Source organism: Atractosteus spatula, chromosome 8 (genome assembly GCF_055471065.1).
Source record: "Atractosteus spatula isolate fAtrSpa1 chromosome 8, fAtrSpa1.hap1, whole genome shotgun sequence".
Lineage (NCBI taxonomy): Eukaryota > Metazoa > Chordata > Actinopteri > Semionotiformes > Lepisosteidae > Atractosteus > Atractosteus spatula.
Window position 1 is genome coordinate 44,980,561 of NC_142713.1, and position 26,405 is coordinate 45,006,965.

The 26,405-nt window shown below is 37.0% G+C and overlaps 1 protein-coding gene across 8 annotated transcripts in view; it reads right to left on the reverse strand.

Annotated features, from left to right (window-relative positions):
• Positions 1-253: 253 nt before the first annotated feature.
• Positions 254-26,405, reverse strand: part of LOC148829668 (ataxin-7-like protein 1) — a 52,671-nt gene continuing 26,519 nt past the window's right edge. For 7 of the 8 annotated variants that reach the window (XM_088923834.1, XM_088923832.1, XM_088923836.1 and 4 more), the window contains 8 exons: positions 18,870-19,162; positions 14,817-14,899; positions 14,267-14,520; positions 13,574-13,766; positions 11,674-11,795; positions 9,854-10,778; positions 6,423-6,494; positions 254-5,224 (listed from right to left, as the gene is read on the reverse strand). In XM_088923834.1, the coding sequence (XP_088779960.1) occupies positions 5,207-5,224; positions 6,423-6,494; positions 9,854-10,778; positions 11,674-11,795; positions 13,574-13,766; positions 14,267-14,520; positions 14,817-14,899; positions 18,870-19,162 (1,960 nt within the window). In that variant the 3' untranslated portion in view covers positions 254-5,206. The remainder of the gene's footprint in view (positions 5,225-6,422; positions 6,495-9,853; positions 10,779-11,673; positions 11,796-13,573; positions 13,767-14,266; positions 14,521-14,816; positions 14,900-18,869; positions 19,163-26,405) is intronic. The other variant, XM_088923833.1, reaches the window with a different exon arrangement.

The following is a 26,405-nucleotide window of genomic DNA, read 5'->3' on the forward strand; positions in this document are numbered from 1 at the left end:
CTTATGTGAAGGTTACTAGTTTAGAACAGAGCAGCAGATAAAGGGATTTACAGTCAAATGAAGGAGGCGTTCCCTGCAAGCCTACAGTAAGAGAAAGGTAAGGATAGGAAATGAAGTTCCATCTGGTGCTAATCAGCTGTTCGTGCCCATTTGGAATCCAGGCTACCATTTCCACGTAACCTATCCTTTAAGACATACCCACTTCCAAAAGGGGAAGTGTCTTACTCTTTCATTTAAGAGACTGGACAATGTGTTTCTTACAAACATATAAATTATTTTATTTACAAAGCCAGATACAAAAACAAAACAAAAAAAACATCCCAGTCCAGAGACCGTCTCTGCAGTGGGGGGGAGGGGGTTGAACCATGGCAGTATCATTTCAATAGTTTGTTCTCATTTTAATTTTTTATTTTAAGCCATACAGCTTGAATATTTACACCTACTTCAGACACATTTCTGCTAACAATAACCACACGGATGGAATGGACGCTACCATGTACTGCTAATTAGAAAAATAAAGGTGCAGGATGTTTCTTAGTGTTCCTAAACACAAAGTAATTAAAAGAAAACCACTGTACAATATGGCAAGTAAAATTTTTTCTCATGCTCTATGTTTTCTAAAAAGATTTGAAATCTGTAGTAGGAAAGCACAATATGGCAGGTGCAACTTGGTATTTGTGCAACAACAATTAATGCAACCCATGACAAACCAGCAATTCCCATCGAGTTTTGTCAAAGATGCCACGGGTCAACAGCATAAATATTAAAAAAGTGTAAATACAAAAAAAACAATTTTCCTTTTTTTTTTTACACAACAGTTCACTGAGAATCAGCATGAATAGAATATGCTGCATAAACTATTCTCTACAAAGTTTGGTCAGCTTTATTTACACCTGGTGCATCAATATATAAAAGAAGGCATACAGTTATCCACACCCCTTTCATATGGCTGACAGGCTTTTGCATTTGAAGTGGTATACTTAAGCACTCGACTGTCATGTTACAGGTCAATGGCCTTATCCTGCTAAAAAGTAAAGCTCAGAAAGTAGGCTGCAAATGCTGTCTATTTAAAAGGCAGCATCTGAACAGTTTTTGAAGTTGACTAATTTGGGATTCCATAAATCACCCAAAAAAGGAAAGCTACAAAGTGTAATCTTTAGTATCATATTGCAGGTATGTTCTCATTCCCTGGTGGCAGTCAAAGAAAAATGTCCTTAAGATATACTTTCGTAAGAGAGTACAGTAACATTCTCATCCTTTCCAGTAGTGTATATACCTGTACTAGATATGAATTTAAGGCTGCTGATTATGCAGCCAGATTGATTACTAACAAAAGATTAAATACATATTCCATGCTATCACACTCCCCCTGCATGTTAGGCTTTAGAAACACACAAATTATTTAATTTGTCATTGTGGCATTTGTTCCTTACTGTGCAGTGTGTTCAATTAAAAGGTGTGTTAAAGGCCAAACTGACTCCTTAATCTATCTCAAGGGCTGAACAAAAAAGACCTTTTCATTATCCTCTGAGGTTGAACAAGGACAAAAATAATTACATTTGTAAATAAAAAAAGTGAGCATATGTTTTCAGAGCACATACCAGTGTGGTTTCTCACACCAATCTACAAACAACTAGGCTTTACATTTTTGCCAGCCTCGTTCTGTGAAACCGTTCTGAAGTATTTAGAAGTAGTTTATGGTGCGTGCAGCACCAAAATAAATGTTTTTATTAAAATACCCACAAAACCTGTCTTACATTAAATATAACTGATTAGTCAGTTTTCCCCATAAATGACCCATAGGAATAAATTTGGAAATTTGAGGTCATGTTTAAGTTGCTTTGGCAAAATTTTAAACACACTAAACCAAGACCTATATATCTATAAGATACATTCTTTATATCTATAAGATATCTGTATAAGAGGTATAAGTGTCTGTAGGAAAAAAGGATAATCTACTTGGTGTTCTAAGGCAGGAATAATTCACTATTCTTTATAAGGGAACCAAAGGGGATGTACAAGAAAATAGGAAGAAATTGCATTTCAAATTTCACATGAAACAAAAATGGGAATCTTCTATATTCTTTAAATAGGTAATGTTTAAATAAAATATTTAAATACAGGTTTCTTTCAACATTTGAAACATTTGTTAAGCTAACGGTTTAAAAAATGTTCGTGCATTTTCAGCCTGTTCTGCACTGAGCATCTGACAAATAACTGTCCTGCATTTGCATAAAGTGTGCCTTGACATACAAAGTAGTTACAATACGTAACAATAACTCATGCCAGGGAGCTTCTGGGCACAGCAAGGTTTAATTCTAGTCTAGCCTAGTCAGTTCTTGTACATTAGAAGAGTTTTGTTCTGTTAAGATACTGTAATATTTTGCTGAAAGAATTTGATTTAAAATCACCAGTTACTTCTGTTATACCTGCCTGATTTGGAATAGCCCATTGTGTTTCTCATATCTCGTTTTACTTCTACAATCCCCAGTTCACAGGGGAGAAGGGGGATGTAGGGAAACTACTCTCTTAACCCTTACAGGAGGTTCAGTGCCACCTGGAGGAGAAGAGCACCCCTCACCAGCAGAGACACCCAGGAGGCCGCAAGAGTCGCCAAGACAACTCTGGCCAACCCATCCCATCGGTGGTCGGCCTGTTGTGAGCCACCACTTGGGAAATCCTGGTCACAGTCAGCTAGTGACAGGACCCAGCCTTGAACCACCAATCACAGAGGCCAACCTGCACATCAGAAAAGCACCTCGACTGATTTAACCTAACCCCTTAACTGCACATTTGTTAATATGGTGTAATCTGAGTGCATTTCAAGAGATGTTAATTTACTTTCTTGCGGTTAAGATTTCGATCAAAAATAATAATGGTGACCTAAACTGTTTTTCTGTGCTGGTTTGGAGAATGGAAAATATAGCACATCTTTACAACATACAGAAGTTCATTCTTTCACGCCCTGTGGGATGAATCCCTATGGGATGTACAGTAATTCACAAAATCAAAAAATCAAAAATACAAAGACAGACTGGTTTCCTCTAAATTGTTTGCAGGAACAATGATGCTGTCTTCAAAGCAAATTCATTTCATTGAGAGGATTTTTTTTTGCTCAGCCCTGTACAAATAAACTCTTGATGAAAATAAAACAACAAATCACTGTTTTATAACTCTAAGTAATCTATTCAGATTGTTTTTGTTTTGGCTACTGACAACAGGGAAGAGAGGCACCTGAACTTAAAAGCTTGAAAAATCCCTAAAGTAAAAACTTACAAAACCAATACAGTGTCAATATGTTCACAAATCAACATGTCTTTGTTAGAGAAGGAGGGTGGATGTTACTCTGCTTGGAGCTGGCAATCCACCTATCACCATTAACCAAAAAAACGTGAAAAACATACCAATTAAGTGCCAATTAAGTTCCCAATATAGGAAAAAGTGCATGTAAGCAAATACGTCTCTACTAGGTCATTGGGAAGTGTTTTCAAAACAGTTAGGTATTTATACTAGATGTTTATTTATTGGTGGCTGACAGTAATAAACGTGTCATATTTCATTTTATTCAAACGAAAAGCTATCTCCAGCATCTGATCAGGAGACGAGGGACCAAAAAAGCACCCATTCCTTACAAAATTTACCTTTTAAAAAAGACCACAAAGGAATGACAAAGATTCTTGATTGCTTGAGCGGTTTTGTGTAAAAATACCATTTATGAAGAAAAAGATAGAAAGACTCCAAACTCTTTGCACAACATGTGTTGTGTCTACCAATAAACTGTTTTTGAAACACCATTAAAATGATGTAATACAATATTTCCAACAAACAGCCTTTAAAACAAACAAACATAGAAGACTACTTGTTGAAATGTTCCCCTACTGCCACATGTCAGCAATGCTGGAAATACAAAGAAAACATGGGAGCTAAGCAAGGTAGGGAAGATGAAGAACAAAGATAAATGAGTTGGTTTAAATTATGTTTTTACCAAAAAAGAAACACTTTTGGAGAGTAAGTTCTATATCGTATCATTCGCAAATCAACTGCGAGCAAGCAGAGGAATACCATGCTCTTTATAGACGTCAGCTTGCTTCAAAACAGTTTCATAACATTTTTGGGAAAATCCCTTAACTCTTGTAGCTCTGAGAAGTTAAAATAAATACAAAATCAAAATACAGATTCTTTTTTTTCAAAACTGAAAAACACCAAAAATAAAATTGTGCAAAAATAATAAAGATATGTACAAATTGTTCATTCTTATGAACTTTATAACACTTTCAAATTTAAATGAAAATAAAAATAGAATTTTGCTCAACATCTATAACTCAAAATTTCCTAGTCAGTCAGCACAGTATTAAGTTATAAATTACTACAAAATGAACACTATAAAATTTTACATTAAGGGTATTAGCCTTAGAATTGTATACATTGCAATATTTAATTTTCACCTTTAAAACCTGATTACAACCTTTACAAAAGACATCTTTTAATAAGCAAAAGAAATATAGATTCCCTTAACTGTTAAACTTCTGCTGCCTGTTCCTTTTAAGGTGTAAAGAAACTTGCAATTAAGTGCACTTTTAACACTGAATAAATGAAAAACACTCCTTTCTACAGGAGCTCTCGCATCCATTAAATCCTATGATCTATCCCCGTGATGGAAATGTGCATGGTCCTAAGTAACAGAACAATAAAAAAGGCATTCAAATAAACCAAAAAAATCCTGAAATATCCTTCCTATTATATATGTAACATTTAACGCAAAAGTTAAAAACGTGAAACCAGACTTCAAAATGTATACAAAAAAAATCAATGCTGATTTTAAAACATTTTTCTTATTCTATACCTGTCTCCCTTGAAACAGATTTTGCAGCTTTAAGGTGTTTTCTATACATCAAGTACTATGCGAGGGAAACACATTCTAGTGTCTAGTATCCAGACACTTTCTTTTTAAATGAATTGAACTGTAAACAACATACAGAATTTAATTTTCACATATTAGAAAGAAAACAGAAAATATGAGCAGTAAGTAGGGGCATTTTGTATATATGGGACAAAAGCCGGCTGACTAGTGAACATGAGAGATTGGTCTTGACTGCCTCGTGGTAGGCTTCTGTCCTGTGATTCCATGTTCATAGCTTTAGCATGATGAATCGGAACTAGTCATCCCAGCTCCTTGAAAATCTTCTGATCGCCCCTATTTACCCTTTCAGTGGTGTACCTTAGGCTGGAAAAAAAAAAAAAAGGTTACAGGATATAATGCAGAGAAATTAAATTACCACTACCTGTACAAATCAAAATCTGATGCTCCTCTTTAGAAGTATACAGCAAAATGCTCAATTTCTTATAGAATGTTTTATATAGGGAGCATCAAAAGGAACTTATCCCTCTATGCACGTATGTTTTAGAAAAAATAAGTATACGTTTTTTGGCAGGGTCTTGATTAATTGCTTATTCACAGCTGATCATGATACACTCCAATGGCTTCAACTATCACATACATACTAAACTATACAGTATAGTGAGAGAATTGACAAGGCACAGGTGATAAGATGGTCAAAGGTTGATGGGATAATCAAACTCACTGAATGTCAAACCTGCTGAAAATCAAGAAAAAACAGAAAGGAACCAATATTCTAAGCTCTTCCAGAGAAGAGTGCCCTTTAGCCATTGGTATGTTGGAGACTAGACTATGTCACCTTAGATAGTATAGTATGTCACCACTTGAAGCACAATTAAGATTAATATGGAATAACACAAAGTGTTCTGCATGCTCCCGAAAGGTGAACAGTACACTCTGGAAATGCACTTTTTGCACTGCACTGCACATGTTTGAGCACATTGCAGACGTTTTTTTAACTAAAACAGTACATCTATCCTGTGATAACTACGTTGCAACTGAAATGTGTGTTTCTAACAAACTCTACAAACCTGTTTGGCAGTGGCTAATATATGTTCAAGTGCCTGCTTATGGAGGAGAATTTGATTTTACAATCCATTTTTTTTAAAGTAGATGATTATACGTTTACTTAAAATAAAAAAGAAATACCCAGACAAAGGGGAATTTCAATCACAAATCTGAATCAAATCCAAAGTGAACACGATGTTAAGTATTTACTGGACCCCTGCATGCTGTAACACATGAAGAAGTCCAACTATTTAGTAGTGGGCATGGAAGTATTCCAGACATGCAAGGAATGGCTCTAACATTGTGGGACCACAATGGTTGTTGTGAGTAAACCAACCACACCAGCAAAGATGTGTACAACATGGCAGAGAGCAAAAGCGCTCCTAAACAGACTGTACAATCACAGCATCATTCAGGAAACCCATCTTCCCTGAAGCAACCCACCAGTGTCACTCAGACTGTTTGGACAGGGAATAAACACACACAACTTCAACAGCCTGCAGTAAAAGCTGCCCACCTGTCTGCTGTGAAAAGAGTTTGATGACGATGATGAACTGGTCTGTGACAAGGGAACACTACTCTTCCCCATCTATAAAAAGAAAGATAAAAGAAACTAAGTTATACCTAAGCCACCTGGTCACAGCTTTTTGTAACAAATCACATAGTAGACCAATTGCTCACTCGAGATAGAAACTCATTGAAAGCAGAAATTGAGCCCTACTAACGTCAGCTTTAGCACACTCTACAGAAGTACCTTGACGAGGAGTGGCTTTCAGTCTCCTGCACTGTAAAGCGACACATTGTTTATTGTTTCTGGTCTCTACTGTCCAAACTGAGGAGCAAACACGCATCATAGATATATTCATCAAATCATATCATGGTATTATAAATACTTTTGTACCTTATGTGTTGAGTTCCTTTTTACAGTAGTCCACTATGGATGCCAGAAATGATATTAACTTGTGACTAGGATTCTTCTAGTATACTCAACAGGAACGATGCTGCATGTACAGCAGGTGCAAAAGGAATCATCTCTGCAGTTTTTTTTATATATTAGAGCTTTAAAATTATATGGACCTTTACTGTCTAGAAACGTTTCATGATATTAAGGTCTATTTTTCAAGTGGTCACTTTAAAGGGTTTTCCAGAGATTTGCTTCTGTGGCTCAGGTCCATGTTCAGTATGCTGTGATGGTGGACGTGGTGCAGGAAACAGACTTTTACCATGGCTAAACAAAGTACTGGGACCCCAGGAAACCCAACATCTTATTCAGCCTGAGAAGGTCAATATTCCTACTCTAATCTTCAGATCCAAACAACCTAAGAAAGGTTACAGATGAGACGTGACTACGTCTCTTCTGTGTCTCAACTGATTCCTAGTATTGATCCGAGAATCTCATCTTGCTGTTTCTTAAAAAAAGAACTGCAAGGCATCTGCTTCAATAATATGGCTTCATACATTTTTTCAGAAAACCTAACCCTTTGTGTTAATACTTTCCAGTCTTTAATTCAAAACCCCTTTAATTTCTCTTTGTGTTCTCAGAGAAGTGTTTCATCACTGGTCCTGAAGGATTCTACTGAGGTGACTTTGACAAACTCTTTCTGATTTTTGAAAACTTGTATTAAGAAACAAGATTTTCCTTCATTTAAGACTAGGGAGATTCAGTTCCCTTGCCAGTGAATAACATTCTTTTAAGTCAGGGAGGGGCTCTCCTGGTCCTGGCGGGCAGGTATTGTCTGCAAGTTTCCTTGGCCTTTTGGACACTCTAGCACCTGAAAAGTTAGTAGAGGTTGGTTCTATTAAACCAATAATAAGACGGTGCAGGTCAAGAGCTGAGCAGAAACAAAAACCTGAACACACAACGCTCTCCAGGACCAGGAGTTTGTATACTTGTTTAATGCTTTGAAATGATGCTAAAAAAGCACTATAATTCTAGTAACATCCATCCATGCACTTTCTATCCCACTTTATCTAGTACAGGAACACAGGGGACACCAGAGCCTAACCCAGCAAGCAACAGGTATAAGCTGGGATAACCCTGGATGGTACACCTGTCGCTGGGAAGACACACAGATACAAACACACATATTCTTACCGGGTAAGTCTGGCCATTACACTGGGATTAACATATCCACTCTTTACGAGAAACACACTGGGATTTTTAATGACCATGGAGAGTCAGGACCTCAGTTTTACATATCATCTGAAGGACGGTTTATTTTACAGTATAGTGTCACCATCACTATACTGGGGCATTACGACACACACAGACCGCAGGGTGAGCGCCCCCTACTGGCCCCACTAACACCTCTTCCAGCAGCAACTTTAGTTTTTTCCCATCCAGGTTCTGGCCAGGGTCAAACCTGCTGAGCTTCAATGGGCTGCCAGCTGTACGTTGATGGGTGATATAGCTGAAGGCTAACCCATTATACACAGTATATAACTGAAGTTTTATATATAATGCTGTTTCCTTCTGATTCACCAGCACTATTTGTAGCAGAAACTTCTGGTACTTTCCAGCCAAGTACTAAATGGCTTAGTCTTGTTTTAACTACTGAGACAACAATCGGCTTCAGGATCTTACAAAAGTGGGTAAAATAAAACGATTTAGTAATGTGAAGCCTTTCATTATCTTTGACAGTATGATTAGAAATTCTTAAAGGAATACAATATGTACAACTAGTAGGTATATTAAGCTTCTGATATTAAAATTATATAAAAATAAAAAATATATGACAGTACAGTATGACAGAGTAATGTAACTTCATGTAAGTTGCAGAGCTCACATGGACGTACAAAGAAGCTGGAAATTAAGTTGACTGGTCCTATAATTTGGTCACATGCTACCACATGTGACAATTCAAGAGTTTGTCACAAGTTTTAAAAATCATCTTCATGGAAACTAAAGACCACAGAGCAGAAGTTTGGTGTGCGGGATTTCCTCATGTGTTGTTCCTGGTTAACTGGAGCATAATTTCTCTCTTTTTTTTGTTTTTAATCACTCTGGTAAACAGCATGTTAGAGAACTTGCCATAGGAATACGAATAATACAGAAGTTTAGGTGAATAGCTATTATTTGCATGGTTCCTATATTGTGAATAAATAATAAAATATACATGAAAAGTGATGTTCCTTTGAACCTGCTACCATAGCGCCACAGTGAAAAACTCAACTCAGGGGAAAAAAAGTAAAATGTACGCCGAACAAGAGATATCACATGACAAAATAAAAGCAAAAGAAACACCTTGCAGGAAATCCTATCTTTCAACACTTTATAAATTTAAATTCTTCTTGAAATTGGTCGCATATATAGGCACTTAAGCTTTATAGCTCAGATGTACAGAAATAGCTCCTTATGATGCTCCTCTGTAAAAAGCAATGCATGGCTATTGAAATATCTAACAAGGAATAAAGCCAACATTAATGAACTCAGTTCAGCACCATAAAGCTGCCACTACCTAATGAGAATAATCCTAATGCATGGATGCTTAGAAAAGTTGATAAGGAGAAGCTCAGATGAAACAGCTCATAAAACCCAGAGAGAAGGAGAAGTTTTTTTTTCATTGCAGAGGAGCTAAAACCCTACTGGATTCCCATGTTTTGAGAAGTGCGGGTGAAGAGAGATCCAATATGTAGATTTGTTTTCTTTTATGTTTACTCCATACTCTATCCACTAGGCAGGTGTGTACACATTAAATCAACTCTCTTAAAATACTTACATATATATATTTACATTCTGCAATTTTAAAGTTACAATTTTTAAAGTCCTCTAGAATGTAAATGCCAAAGCTAGACTGATCATTTCTCTTAACAAAACATTATGCACAACACTAACCTATACTTAATCATAATTATTCAGATAACTTAAATTTCATAACCGGCAGCTTCTCCGCATCCTAATTTAGAACAGTCTCATGAAGCAAAATATAAAATGTAATCGTTTCATACCTGCCGGGAGAGGGAACTGTTTGGAGACTCGGGCACCGCAGATAAAAGGCTTGCAGTGCTCTTTCTGTGAACACTGTTCATACCAGGCATTTTGGTAATTTTGCTAGATTTGCTAATCGAGCTGGAGTTCTTCCGCTTCTTCCCTTCCGATCTGTCGAAGGAAAGGGAAGCTGAAGACATTGCATTGTGCGCTGACAGAGCGTGGTCCCCAGAGTGGTGTATGTGCGACGACATAGACACAGAAGGGTCAATACTGCTCACCACCATGCTAATGTTTTTTATAGAGTCTGTCGAGCTGCTGGATAAAGCAGTTCGTCCTGAGGGCTCAGATTTGGCACTAAGTGGGTTTGTCCCATTGTTGCTGTTGTGTACTGACACATTGTTGTAGGAGGAGGTGGTCTGACAGGAGTTCAGTGTGGAGCCTGGGGCGAGCACACAGTTCTTCTTGTGTGATCCTGGGTAGGACGACACCGGGGATGACTGCAAGGGGGATGCAGAAGTCGGAGGCTTCTTCTTTTTGCCCGAGGAGCTGCTGATCGCCCGGGAGGAAATATCTCTGACCTTCAAGGATTTGCTGGTTTTGGTTCTGGCCTGTTTGCCGTGGGATGGGCTGGGCGCGATGGCAGGAACGGGGGACACGAGGGAAGGGGACTTGAAGGAAGAATCCATCATGCTGAAGGCCGCAGTCCCGTGGGGGAAGGCCGCAGTATAGGACATGATGGAGTTACTGTCTGAAGGGCTCGCAAAGGCTGGTGGAGACAAGAGCGGCGAGCTCATGACGTAGGAAGGTGCCATACTCGGACTCATGCCAGAGGAAGAAAGGTAGACAGCGCTGGGACTGCTGAAGGCCTGCAGGACTGGAAAGGCAGCAGTGAGTTGCGGTGTGGGAGAAGGCATGGGGCTGTCTGCTGCTGGTGGGATTTTCCTACAACATAGAGAGGCACACATAAGACACCTGCAACTACCCTGTCTCACGTACAGTCCTGTCAAGCAACAGCGTGATAACTCGGACACACTCAACGGGTAGATCTCAAGGCCTTTTTGCTCAAAAGCTCCCACTTTTTCGAACGTAACCATAGAAGTGTAAGGGGAAAAAGATAGGGAGAAACAAAGCAGGTGCTTTGTTAGCCATCTTAACCATTCAATACACAAAAGACCTAAGACGGTGCATGGTAGATAAAAACAGAAATCAAACAACTCATTTCTGAACATTTCTATAAGCTTTCTCCCTTCTTAATGTCTAAACATTATACAATACAGTTATTATAACAGTACAGCAGTCAGTGAAGCAATTCTATACAAATCTAAAGCCAATTGTATTGTAAATGTCTGTAGATGTTGTGTTGATTGTATACGCTTTGGCAACACTGTAAATCACTGGTCATGCCAAGAAAGGTCGTTGAACTGAATTTAAAACAGACTCACACTAAGAAAAAAGCAAGTTACAAGAGAACAGTTCAATAAATGTCATAAAATCTAAAATTACCAAGAAATTAAAGTAATAATCGGTGTACATTTATACACCTAGATCTCATGCATTTTAAATTCATGATTAGAACAAGCAACTAATGACAGAAATCAAAATATACTACCAGCTCTGACAGGAATAAAATACACACTTTTTCATGCTTACAGCATTCATGACAGCCAGCATCGTTCTGGGATAAATCTACAAATTTATAGAACCACATAAAAAGTATAATCTGCTAATAAACAACTTTCTTTAATAATTCAATGATCTTTACAAACAGGAATACAATGCAGATGCTGGCCGTTATCTGTTGTCTGTGCCTTTTCCTGCTTGACGATACCATACTTACTTCCACATTTGTGAATTGAGGTGCTTTTCTACCATGGAATTAAGTGCTAGTCGGAACCGGTCCCACCTTCTGTCAAACACGTAGTAACCTCTTCCCATCAATCGACTACCAAAAGTGCAAAACTGCAAGGCAAAATGTCAAAATAACATCATTAGCCAGCTTGAGCGCTTCGGATGATTCAAAAGAAAAACGCTAATTTTTCAGGCATCGATTTAAAAAATTTTCATTGTCTAATCTTCCATAGCCTAAATTATGTTCATGTTTGATCTCCCTAAATGGTAATAAAAATAGAAGCCAAATTATACAAATTAGATCATACATATAAACATTGTGTCAGAGGGTAAATCCATAAGTGGTTCCCTCTCAGCTTTAAAATGGTATGGGTTGTGAACAGAATACAAATTACAGAGCCTTGGCAGGATTAATTACTTAATAAAATACACCTGCTTAAGTAACAATTAAATTGTTTCAGTTCCTTGAAAATTTGTGGTTTCAAGATAACCTATTACCATTTCAGAACCAGGGTTGGAGAGTGCTTTAAAAACATCATAAGCTGATTTTCTTCATTAAATACTCTAAAACTCTGCTATTTATGAAACAAGGCAAACTGTTTTTCATCACAGATGCTGAGCATTTTTGCCTCACCAGTCCTTCAAGATGAGTGTACACATGACAGTGATCACTTATCTTTGAGTCATTTTAACTTGAATTTCAGTTCTCCAGCTCCACAATTTAGCCTAGAGTGGATTTTTGCGGTTTTTACTATTTTCTCCAACAGTTACATGAGTCAACAAGACAAATGTTCTTTTCAACAGAATGGAGATTTATGTAGTGTACATAATTATCACCATGATTACAATGTTTTAAATCACTGTAATTAATAAGAATAAATCACCATAAAAGCTTAATATTTTTCACTAAATTTGGTTCTATTGAAGACCTAATTACTGCTAATTGCCACATAAAGAGCTAGGCAGTTAGAAATAAACTATAGAAATAAAGAGCTCTAAATTGGCTGTAGTCAGAAAAGGGGTTTCTCCCGAGCCACATCCCCTTGGTAGCTATGTTTATGCAGGATCCGATGAACTGTATCCTTGCTCTTCTCTATTATTATTCAAGTTCTGATGGGCTCTGTCAAGGGTCTTTTTGAACATGGCTTATCACAGCCCTTTTACCGCATGGTGTAATATTTGACAGGCATCTGGCTTGAAACCTGGAGGCTATAATGCCACTGTCATTAAACAGTGTGATGATGTCATGTACACATGCATTTGACAGGCCAAGAGCTTGAGCAATGAATGCTTACTCTGGCCAAATTCAGTGATCCTCTGCACAAGCTCTGATAAAGAGCTGAAATATTATGGACACTAATGCACTGCATTCTAATTGAAGACCTGATGTTTCTACGATCTGCTGCCGACATTTATACACAAGAGGGCTTTATAAAGGTCAATTATTTTTTACAGGTTTTTACTGAAGTGCTTAATTTATTCTGCCAGACAGCTGCATTTAAATCACCGCAATACGGAACTACTGCTACCATGTTTTACGATTTACGATAACTGACTAATCCAAAAGACATTTCTCATTGATACTGAAAACACATAAGTACTGCAGTGAAGGACAATGTCTGAAACTGTGCTTGATCACATTCCACTCTCTGAACCTGAAATGCAAAAGAATCTCATTACAAACATGGTTCCTATTCGCAACTCCATACGAGTGAACGATAATTTCCCAAAGCTTCAGAAGCCTTTCAGGTCAGAAAACACCACCGGAAATTGTTTTGTGCAGGAACCAATGTGCTCTAACAGCCCGGTGTGGCCACAGCGTGGAAGTGATTTGATGAATTAGCGCTGTCAGGAGGCAGCCGAACTAAGTGGCATGTAAAGATGCGTACTCCCTGTGGCCTGGGGTGATGCCCAGAGAAATGACAGTCCAGTTTCTCTGAATCCTCTGGGGCCTCCGCTTCTCCTTCGTCGCTCGAGAGCCGGCCCCCGACGTCGCCTCCCGGAGCGGGGGCAGGCGGCTCGGTGCCTGCCCCCCCGTCGGTCAAAGAGCACAGACCCCCTCCGGAGCTGCCCAGGGACGGCCTGCAGACAGCGCACACATCACAGTCACCTCTTCCGCTTGCCTCATCTATTACTACACTTCACTGATCCGACCGCTCAGGCACAACTGTTTCAAGACACAGGCATGGTAACGAACACAGCCTGCATGTTTTTACTCCCTCCATTACTAACTTATAAGAACTTTTACATAAAGACTTTGACTTTGGGAATTGTCTTTGTGAATGCTCACATCACACTGACTATGTTTCTCTATTCGTCACTTTAAATCCTTCACTTGCCGAGTCCGGCATAAACTGGGAGGAAATGTGTTTCTGATCACACAGCACCACCTTGTGGCTTCTCTTAGCACTGCAAAAGGGAATATTTTACAACTCTGTCGAGGAAAACAGCAGCTTTCATTTTTAAATAGCATTCATGGGGGGTTTGCCGATTTTAAAAAGGAGTCTTTTTAATTACTTACACCACATAAATATCGAATGTCTGAATGCTGCTGTTTTGAGGTGGGTTGGATGCTGAAATACCTTGAAAAATTGGCATTAGAGAGCCTGGATTTTGCTGGAGATGCTGTTTTGCTCTCGAAACCAGGGCTGGCCAGGGTCCCTGCCACAGGGTCCTGCAAGAGCAGAGGATGGCTGTGGTTGGGCTCCCTGATGCCTGGGTGATCCCTGTCTTTCACCCCCTCTTTCTCTCTCGCCCGGGCCTTGTGCTCTGCCAGGAGGATGTCAAACTGCTTCTTTCGTCCTGGGACCGCCCGCCGGTGGGTGAGAGAGTGAGTCTGAGGAAACGAGAGGATTGGGGTAACCGGCTAAAGATCATAGAATCAGATGTTTCAAACCGGCTCATAACACTGAGCTGGAACACATGGCACTATACATTTCTGTTTCTGGCGTTTTTCAGACCAGACTTTGCAATGGAAAAAAAAATCAGAACCAACTCATGCCTGTGAGAGAGCAATGACATCCACATGCCAATTCTTCAGAAGCAGAAAGGCTAGACCAACTCATGCAGAACCTTAGTCAAAGACACAGCTTTGCTATAGAAGAAATACTGTCTCTCCTGAGGTCCACCCACCTTGCAGGTAAGAGATCTTGTGCATGGTTTCTTGGTTTCAGGATCCAGTACACCACAGTGCTTGTTGGGATCAAATTCCCTTTCTAGAAAAAGAAAAAAATATGATAAATTAAAATTGTATTGGTCGGTATTGCTTCCAATATTAAGAACTTCTTTCATTTTTCCTCATTGACTTAATATTAATTTTTAAAAAAATCTACAGAGCAAACAGCATGTGTTTCAACACTGAACATATCAGTCAAGCTTTATTTTCTCATGTTTATCACATTTGTATTTAATCCTTAATTGATGGTACTCACACTACAGTATCCAAATACACTTTTGCACCCCTATTAAAGACCAGCTGTGGTGCTCATGCATGTTGTCCTACTTTGTTCAAGGTTTAGGAAAGAATGCAGTTGTTTATGATGGCAAACTCAAAGAAGAGATCTTCTGTGCATAATGTCATTCACTGTCCATACCATTAAAGAGAAAAGGTCTTTTCACCTTAAGAAAAAAAACTTTCCATGCAAGAGAGCACAACAACACTGGCTTAAAAATATAGCTCCAAAAACAGTTACTATTTACAAGACATGTTGTTTCTTTGGCAATTCATACTAATCAACTACTCCATTTCATCATGATTGTAGTCAATCAATATGATAGGACCACATAATGAAATCAATCAGTTTCAAGATCAATTACCTTATTTACTGTACAGAGGTGTTGTACAATTCTACATGGCAATGAATGCCAATAGAAACCAAGATAAAACATTTTCACTATATTACTAAACTCATGTTGCGGTTTTAAATAAATATATACAAATGCACAAGTTATAATTTGGATAAAAAATCCTTATTTTACACATTTTTGTTAGTTTAGACTGCATCAAAATGCATACCATTATGTTGGCAAAAAAAGGATATTACTAAGCAAGTTTTTCAGATATCATTTCTCTACAATTTTATTGGCACAGTACATTGTACCAAAATAATCAAAGTAACACAACTCTCACTGTAACACCATTTAGAGAGTGTCCAGTGTCAATTAAAACTATTAGTGTTTTACAAGATACTGTAAAAATCATGTGATACTTGGGAAATTTTGCTTACATGAAAACAAACAGGGAACACTTTACAAATTGCATATGTAACACCCTGAAAGAAATCATACTTTTGGTAATTGTCGTAGGGTTCTGCAAAAATATGTCAGAATTCTGCAGCGTGAGAAGCAGAAAGAGTTAAATATAACATCCCAGAAAATTTAATCATTTTTCTTTGGGATTTTTTTTATGTGGAGCACCTTTAGGGAGATACTTTTAGGGAGACCTTTGTAAAACAAAAAGCACAATAAGTAAAACATTTACAAAATAAAATATCTAGGAAATCTAAAACTGCATACTGTACACAGACAAAATGTATGCTTAACAATGAATTGTTGAATAAAATTAATATGAATAAAGTTAATGTTCTGCAAATTTAATAAGTCTCAAGAAATGCCTAAAATATGTACATTTATACAGCACTTAAAATGTTTAGGTCACTGGCACCATTCTGATTTGTTCAATCTTTATTTCTGAATTTATTAACTAATGAGATCATCAGATTTTTTAAGACTGAGACAGCAGCTCTTGGGGGATACAAAGTGCACCTCCACTTTGGAAACCTGTCAGCTTTTGACAGAGAAACCCCTACCCTGCCTGCTTGTTAACGACTTCACTGAAGGTACTTCTGTTCACACCAGCCTTCCCGATATAACCATTATATCCACATGCTCTACAATGAACCAGGATTTCATAAAGATAGTCAAAACAGGAAAACAGATCATGCCACAATGTACAACACAGCTGACATTTTGTCATGGAAGTCTCTTTCTTTACACAATCATTCCACAGCAGGGAGCCAGAACGATGCATTCTTGAAATGCAATGAGTAATCAGTGAACAGCTTCACCACTAGGTAGCAGCACTGACGTAGTGCTCAGGACAATCTTAACCTATGCTAGCCTCCACTATTCTGAAATCTAAATAATTTGAATAATTTAAAGCCACTATTCTGAATTCTTCCTCTAGGTTCTGTAATAGTACTAATATTTTGTATTTGTAAAGTTGTATGTGCAATCTTAAATCTGGCTTTCAATATCGTTTTCTGGGTCATAGCTTTGATGACAGTTTTAAATTGCTGGAATGTTGTGTACATTAATACTTTTTTAAGGCTTGTAACACAGACCCTTTTGGGAATGCCTTTCTTGAAGGCATAATGCTGTCTGATTTTGTTTTGTCCATATGTTAAACATGCTTATTAGTATTAAGGATTCACACACCTTTGCCAGGATGCTTTATGATTGAGATCTTTCACTCCTACAGTATAATGATATACCGTTTTGATTTTCTCCAAAAACATCTAAAGGACATTAACGAAGTTCCTTATAGAAAGGAATGATTAATCATAATCCCTTACATGTACTGTATATAGTGCTTTTCATCTCATGGGATTCCCATAAAGTATAAAGTACTTTATACTGTATATAGGAGGCCAACTTCACATTTTAATGTGTATGAAAACAGAAAAACTACCTATTCTTACAAATAAAAAAATAAGTTTTAATAATTTGTATGTACTGTACATAATGAACATTCCATTCAAAAAGCAGTAAATGTACAAGATCTTACAACAGTTTAGCTTATTAAATCTTATTACTTATAGTTACTACATTAACTTTACTTTTAATAAACTTTTTTCGCAAATATATTGATTTAATTTTATGTGATTTCTCAGCCCTGGAGGCTGAGGTCCCTGCTATTCACAGGGAAGGGCGGTGACGTCACCACGCTGGCAGACGGCTCGCACAACCTGTACTGTCGGCCGTGTCCATTACAATACCTATATTGCTACGTGCGGACTTACAGTTTTAAGCAGTGGAAGTGATTGCATGTGTAACTGGTCATAAAGGAACCATCATTGCTTTGATCTCTAAATCCCACAAAACCGGTCCTCATGCTTGTAAGGATTCTGTTCAATTTGCTCAAAACTGCAAGGTTTCATTATGACTAAACCCCAGTCGAAATCTGTACAAATTCTGCAGCGCTGGACATTAAACTGAAAGTGCCAGCCAAGTTCACCGTAGCTTCTACATGCGTTCAGTGCACAACGTAACAGGTTGTACATACACTGACGTAAGCATTGCTATCTCATAATTACAAGATAATTCATTATCTCATAATTACGAGATATGTATCTTGTAATTATGAAATAAGGGGGCAATTGTTTTTCCCTTAGTGGCAGCAATGTGCTTCTGTAGAAAAGAAACAGCTGTCTCTAATCATTTTTGGTTTTGGTTTCTTATTTGTCCTTATAGCCATTGGAAACTAACAAAACTACAAAGCACAAATAAAAATCCAAACTAAGAAAAAACAATAAGTTCTCAAACAGATTTTCCGACCGCAATATTAACAAGTAATGTTTGCTGGTGGGTTAATGAATGAAAACACAAAAATAACTGTTTGGCAAACTCCCACTAATTCAGTCATGTGAAGAAACCTTTTGTGTGCCTGTGTGTTGCAATCTTGGCTTTTTATTACAGGGATGATGTATACAGTCTGGTAAAAGAAAACAAAAATTTCAAACATTATATGTAACATTTAACATGAAATGCAAAGCTAAACATGATAAATTAAAATATTATCATAATATTCGGATCATACCTTTAACCTTATTCCCTTAATAATTAAAAAATACTACTGTAGGTACATGTTTGAAAATCTAGTTTGCACATTAAGCAGCCAAAAACCAGATAATTCTTAAATCAACTGTCTAAAATTGATATTTTAAATAACACGCAAATTTGACAGTTTGCTAAATACTTTATTTCAATCTTCAATAGTAACATATATGAGATAGTGACTTAAGTTTAGTTTAGGAGTGTTTTTGCTTTATATGTAGAAATGAAACTGGATTTTAATGCATCATGCTTGTGCATTAGCACAACTTGGAAACTTCTGCCTGAGATCTGGCCCAGCCTCACCAAAACCACTGACCATATTACAGGAAGAAAATTGGTGCATATGCTCACCAGAAAGTCTTTTGTAAGGCTTATTACTGCTTTTGGTGCCATTTTGGTGTTTCTTGTCTAACGATGAAGGGGATATGAGTCCTTTGCCATTCAGAATCTTCTCTTGTGATGGAGGCACTGGCTTTGATGCTGTTGATGTCAAAGCAGGTTTAACCAAAGCTGCAGAAGATGTGGTGGATGAAGAGGCAGAGGAGGTGGTGGTGGAAGTGGTGGTGGAATTCATTTTAACATTGGCACCATCTGCCTTCACCAGGTTAGGAATCTTCTCAAGGCTGACTACTGGGACAGGGACACTGAAAGAAAAAATGCCTAATTGTTAGACCTTGCTGCTTCACACTCAATGGAACAAAAGGTGCATTGTATGCTTATCTATGTGTTCTTGTTAAAAAACTAAAAAGAGCAAAATATTAAAGCAACAACAAAATTTGACAAAGTTGCAGCAAGAATGCCATAAAAACTAAAATGCTTTACTTAGCATGCTCTTCATTAATTAGATTTTTAATAAGCTGCTCTACTGGAGCCCTAATAGGAACCTAACCTATTTACGTCATAGATAAATAATAAAAATGTATTTGGTTTATTGTATTTATACATTGAATATATCATGTAGACCCTCATTCATACACTTGTATATATCCAGTGAAAAGTACAGTCTGTCCAAAATAAACTAACCTCTATATTCTTTGAACAATCATGCTAATAACAAGAGTAGAAGAGTACAGGTGGCCAAATGCAATGTTTTTTTCTTCTTACCATAAACGTTGAACAACGAATGAAAAAAAGTAACAGCAAACAAAAAGCAACTTAAAAATGGAACGTACAATGATATTTTCCTATTAGGACAACCATACTATTCTTCTTTGAATCCAACTATCAATTTTCAAATGTCTATCCATAGAGGTCCACTTTTTGGAAAAAAAAACATTTTCTAGGAGGCAACAAAGGTCATTCTGCAGCCATCTTAGTCTTAACTTTTCATTCTCGAAAGGTAGTCAGTATTTCAGAAAGTACAGAGCACCCTTAACACTGTATCATTGTTCATACAGTGCCAAATTCCATGAAAAAATACTTAAGCTGAGAACAAACTACAATTTGTTTTTCAATGACCCAAAAGAGGTCATTGCAGGAAATAGCAGTTTTATATGGTGCAACTTGATTGCGAAAACAAGGCTTTGCTCTGCACCCATTTCTAACATAATATTTTCATATAAAAAATCATTAAGAAAGGTCTTGTTTTCTAACTATTCTGAATATTGTTAACAGCCCAAAGAGCAACAGAAGTTACTATTAAAATCAGTTATCAAAAAGAAGCCTTAAAATATTAGTTGAGTTAGTAAAATCATATGAATAATGTGACATGAAAGATTTAAAGCATTACCCAGACAATTTAGCCAAATCAAGTATTAAGAAATTTCCTCTGCCAACAGAAAAAATAGTTGAAATGAAAAAATATACTGAACATCAAAAGAAACTTATCACCTACACTTGCACAAATTCACTTTTTTTCCACAATTATCTGGAAAATGATTATTGTTTTTGTAGCAAATGCTTTGGAATTTCATTATGATGATTAACATTTGTTGTCATCAGAGCTGACTAACAGGGGCTGTGCTGTGCCCGTGTGACCACCATTGGAAGCAGTACAAGCTGTTTCTCTGTAACACATGTACACAACCAGGTTGAAGATGTTATATTGTAGATTCTGACCCATTCCTCTTGTAAAGTCTGGACAAACATTCCTGTTCACTGGTCTGTGAGCCTTAGATGACACACATCATCCCAGAACATCCCTCAAATCTTCAATGGATCTCACATAGGAATTTGATCCTCTCCTCACAAAAAATGCCACTGTTACACATCCCACACAAAAACATGTCCATCCATCCATTTTCATCCAGTGTCTGAGTCATGGAGAGCTGAAGCCTATCGCAGCAAGCAACAGGTACAAGGCAGGATACATCCTGGACGGGAAGCCAGTCCATCGCAGGGCACACACAGACACAAACACTTGCACACTCACACCACAGCCAATATTCCCAGAAGGCAAAGAACCTAAAGTACCAGTATCTCTTTGGACAGTGGAAGGAAACTGGAGCAGCTGGCGCAAACCCATGTGGACAAAGGGAGGACATACAAACTCCAAGGAGACACCACTCCAGGCCCAGAATTGAACCCAGGGACTGAACTGTGAGGCAGCAATGCTAACCACTGTGGCACCATGATGCATGAGGTCTGTGTCAGCTGGAATGCTGCAATGTAAAGAGAGCTCAACACAACAATTCTCCATAACCTTCACACACATCTGAACCACACTCCCTGAATTCCAGTGGTCTACATAAAAATCAAGATTCATCTCTAAAGAGTATTTAACTCCAAGGAGACTTTGTCCAATTTCCAACACACTTACAGCAGAAATGCATTTTCTTGATAAGTGGGACACAATGGGTAATATCTGTGTTCTACTTCATTGATTTTCACTAAGCATGATATTCATCAGATGAAATTACCTAATCAACTGTATCCTATAAAATCTTTCACTGAGATATTTTAATATGTAGGCCATACTGGCTATCATGAATCGATCAATTAGACAAGATTTAAAAAAGCTGCATGGTTTGTTTCCTAAAACAAATGCATAAATAGACTGATAAAGTTGCTTTTGATGATCAGTATAGAATTACAGTATGGAATTACACTGTATCTCAACAGATATCTAACTGATAAGTCTTCCAAAACAATAATAATTGTGCACACAGTACATGTCCTTGATATTGTCACCTAACTTGATAAACACCTAAAACCTAACTTGATAAACATACCACATTTCCTCTTAAAATAGACATAAAGCCCCAGTGTCTTTCAATTGCTGCATCTGATTTATGTTATCTAAGCAGCGGGTCAGTGAAAACATGAAATAGACATCTAGGCAAAGCACATTTAAGAGTGAGAATAAGGAATACATATTCATTTGGGAAACTAAAACAAGCTGCCACACTATGCTGTTGACACAAAAACAGATACAGACGCACAATTGCAACAAAACTAAGAACGTTTTTAAGACTTGCTATCTACAAACATCACAGCAACATAATTGCATCAATCTTAATCTTTCATCAATGTACTGCACGTAATATCAGCAGAACGAACTTGAAAACACATTTGAGAAAAGCCTGTTTGTTGTTTTCATTATACTAGATTAAATTCACCTGTGTTCAACAGGTGTCTAACAAAAGAAAAATGAAAAGGCCTTCTTTTATATATGGATCTGATATTTTGCCCTCTGAATTACAACAGCATTTAATTTGCATCAGAGACATAAAGAAGATTTAAATTATTTTATGAATTATACATTTTGAAGTTTATTGAAGGTGCTTATCTAGTATACATAATTGGTATGAGAGTACAACAACGTCAAGGGGTTGGTTAAAAATTTAATTCTGTCACTTTTTTGTGTTCTTACTCAGGTTAGCCAGCAAACTCTACAGTTGATTAAAATGTTTTCCCTAAAACAAATATGTGCACATTTCACATTAAAAAATAAGCAAAAGAAATATTTCAGCTTTTGAAGTCACATGGACCACACACATGGATCTTATACCTCAAAATGTCAACTTAGAAGAAAATCCTTCAGTACTTCCACTAGAAGGTAATAAAATGAGCCAATGAGCAGACTAAATAATAGCCCAATTATTTTTTTGCATTGGTAAAAATAAGTTTAAGTTATTTCATTAGAGACCAACACAAACACCAAACTGCCAGTGATTTTATTTTTTTTAAAGAGAACTGCTTTTAATAAACCAAGTTATTTTTGTTTGAACAACTCTTGACATTAATCTCAGTAATCTTCATATTCAGTGAAAAGTGTGTTATCTGGGTATAGTAAGATTAGATTTAGTTCCATTCATCTAAAACAAAAAACAAAAAATCTCCAATTTTAGGGGATTGATTAAGACAGTCTCCTGTGTTTTACTGTCTGGTAATAAACACAAATTCACAGACACTATAATGCAGATGCGCCTTTACATGTTAATAAGATTAACTATTGGCAGGAAAAATAAAAAAGGAAAACAAACTCAGATTCTTTATAATCAGAATCATGTAAACTAATTCACTCAATAATCCCCAATCTCAACACTGAAAAACCCTTGGACATCTTCAGAGACTGTCCAAGAGGTCCCCAGAATCTAAGGGTATTTTCACCAGTGTAATAAGGACCTGCCACTGCTTACAATGCATCTACTGATTTCCAGTGCTGCTAATAAGATTTTATAAATTACAGCATCACTAATTAGAATAGCTCTAGACTTCAAAAATTTGGTAATACTTATTATGAGGGATGTTATCAAAAAGGGTCTTCCAGACAGAAAAGTAAGATAACCCCAGTTCTAGACTTCCAGCAGCTTAATGTCCAGAATGTAAAAGATGTGCACCAGGATGATTTTTTTAAATATCAGTAAAATTTGGCAAAACATGTAAATAAAGAAGACTGAACAGTAATTTATTAAGCATTTCACATAGTGTGAAAGCAGAGAGTAAAAAACTTACAGATTCCATCTGGGAACTTTAGGAAATGACACTAAATTTGTAATCTATAACTATGTGTAACATTATGTCAACACAAGTTGTCATTCTTCCATGTTTGTGTTTGATAAGCATCGTTTTAGCATTTCACTAATATTGTGCATGGGACAAAAGTCTACCAAATGAGTTATTCCAAGAATGCCCTAACAACACTTACCGTTATACATTTCTAACTTGAGGAAATGTTTGTGCTTTCATTCCTTGAGTTTATTTGGGAGAACATCTCATGTGGAAACTTCAATGCACCATTCCAAGGGTGATTAAACACCACATTCCATTTAAATATACCTCACTTATTATTTCTGAATTTCACACTGCCAAACAGACACATGCCTATTAGATCTTGTGCCTTAGAACATGTGTTCTGTCTCAATGCCATATACTGTACACCATCTTCTGATAATCTGAATTACATCACATCTCTGCCTGTGTAAAACATTTTGGCTGCCAACTGCATAATATATGTTAAGTAACACTTTACAAGAAGTGTATTTTCAATTTCATTAAACATGATGTAATTCATTTCCTGTGATGTTAATATGAAATACACTTAAATCACAACTGATTCATGGGCTATTAACATGACATGTTATTCTCCATTAATCACACATGGACATCCCTTCTTGTAAAGCACTACCATGTAACATATATATATAGAGAGAGAATGTTTCAGTAAGGCTGTTACATGTTAAATTATTCCATGAGTCTAAATTGTTTTGTAGGGTTTAGTATTAACTGCCTTCCTAAATAAATTATACATTTTCATATAGCTATAGTGGTAGAAATTATTTCCACATATATGTGTAATCAGGTTTACCCTAGGGTCGGCAAATGCAAAATACATGATGTAACAATTTCTAAATAATTATGCAATGTAAAATCATGTACTTCTGAGCATGCAATTGTATAACTGTGTGCTTGTGTTTTAATGTATATGGTTCTTAAGGATAATGCAGCTTTCTTAAGTGAACTACAGCACTTCAATATGATCAAAATGTAAATACAATGCCTTCAGAAAGTATGCATCACCCCTGAAAAATATAATTCACACAATACTGTATATGCAACAAATTAAAAAACTTTTATGGTATTATGAAAAATGAAAAACTGCTTTATCACCCCATGGGTCAATACTTTTTAGAAGCACCTTTTTACAGCAACTTCTGCTTTGAGTATTTTTCAGTATGTCTGTAACAACATTTCACATCTGGATTTGGGGATTTTTGCTCAATCTTCCATGCAGTTTTGCTCAAGCTCCATGAATGTGGATGGGTGGCATCAGTGAAGTTTCACTCAGGTCCTTCTACAGATTTTCAATGGAATTCTGGGGTTCAAGTCTGGGCTTTGGCTGGTCAACTCAAAGACATTCACCTCTTGTTCTAAATCTATCATATTGTCCCTTTGCCTGTATACTTGGGTTTGCTGTCCTGCTGGTATGTGATATATTTGACCCCATTCATTGTTCCCTCTATCTTGACAAGTACCCCAGTCCCTGCTGCTGAAAAGCATGCCTATGTGATGATGCTGCCACCATCAAGCTTCATGGTACAGATGGTGTTACACGGGTGATGAGCTGTGTTAGGCATAGCACTTTGCATTCAGCCAAGAAGTTCAATTTTTATTTAATCAGACCAGAGAATCTTTTGACACAGTAGTATGAGTCTCTCACATAGGGGCTAGATCTGCATAGTGCTACATTGATTGTTGTCCTTGAACAGGTTCTCTGATCTCAGCCATGGAGTTCTGTAGTTCTGTCAGCGTGGTCATTGGGTTCTTGGTCACTTCTTCTGTGATCTAACTTCTTCTTGCCCAGTTGCTCAATTTGTGGAGACAGCCTGCTCCAGGAAGAGTCTTGGTGGTTCCATATTCTTTCCATTTCCTAAAGATGGACTTGACTCTGCTCCTGAGAATTTTCAAAACCCTAGATATGCGTTTCCCCCTTTCCAGATCTATACCTCCTCATAACTGTATCACAGAGTTGCACAGACAGCTCCTTAGGCTTCATAATAGTTTCTGCTTTGACGTGCATTGTCAACTGATATAGACCTTACATAGACAGGTGCATGTATATTTCTTCTAAAATCAACTATTCGAAACAGATGCATCCACGCTTAATTTGGAGTGTCATAGCAAAGGGAGTGAATACCTGCCAAATCAAGACATTTCCGTGTTTTCTTTTAAAATATACGTAAAAAAACGCTTGCTCCACTTTGACATTAAATAATTATTTGTGTAGTGAGAAAAAAATCACACATAAATATATATCTATTTGAGTTTGCAAAATAAAATGTGAAAATATCCAAGGGGGTGAATACTTTCTTAAAGCACTATTAGCAATCAAAGCATTTCAGCTGAAAGTTCATGAAAGTTCATAAGCTTCACACTTGATGATCAAATAAACTCAACTACAATGCTGAAATGCTTGAAACACTTTTATGACTATCAATATAAACAAAGTATGAATCAAAAAAACACTTAAGCAACAGTAGCAAAGTTCTAACTGGATTGTGTCCACTTTGCCACTTTAGGATATATCAATTAAATAAATGTTTAAGGGAAAGTGGAAACCAACCACCTACTCAGAGCCCTGCAATAACATCCCAATTGCATCCACTAGCATTTGAGTTTCTATGTTACAGTGGACTTTTCCACGCTCTGAAACACAGTTTGGGAAGAATAATGGAAGTGAAAAGAACGTGAACAATAAAATCCTGGTAATTAGACCTGCTTGTTGGCTCAGAATGCAGCGATATAATAAGCATGATGCTGCAAGCAAGTCCAGGGCGCTCTCCAATGTCCTTGCCCATTTACACAAAATCTCAAAACTGAACTTCCCAATGTGAAAAGCACACAAGAACACTAAATTGTAGATCATGTGTGAAAAATGACACCTTTGTGAAAGTAATAAAAATTTCATTGAAAAAAATAAATCTTCAATCTTTTGAGATAAAAAAT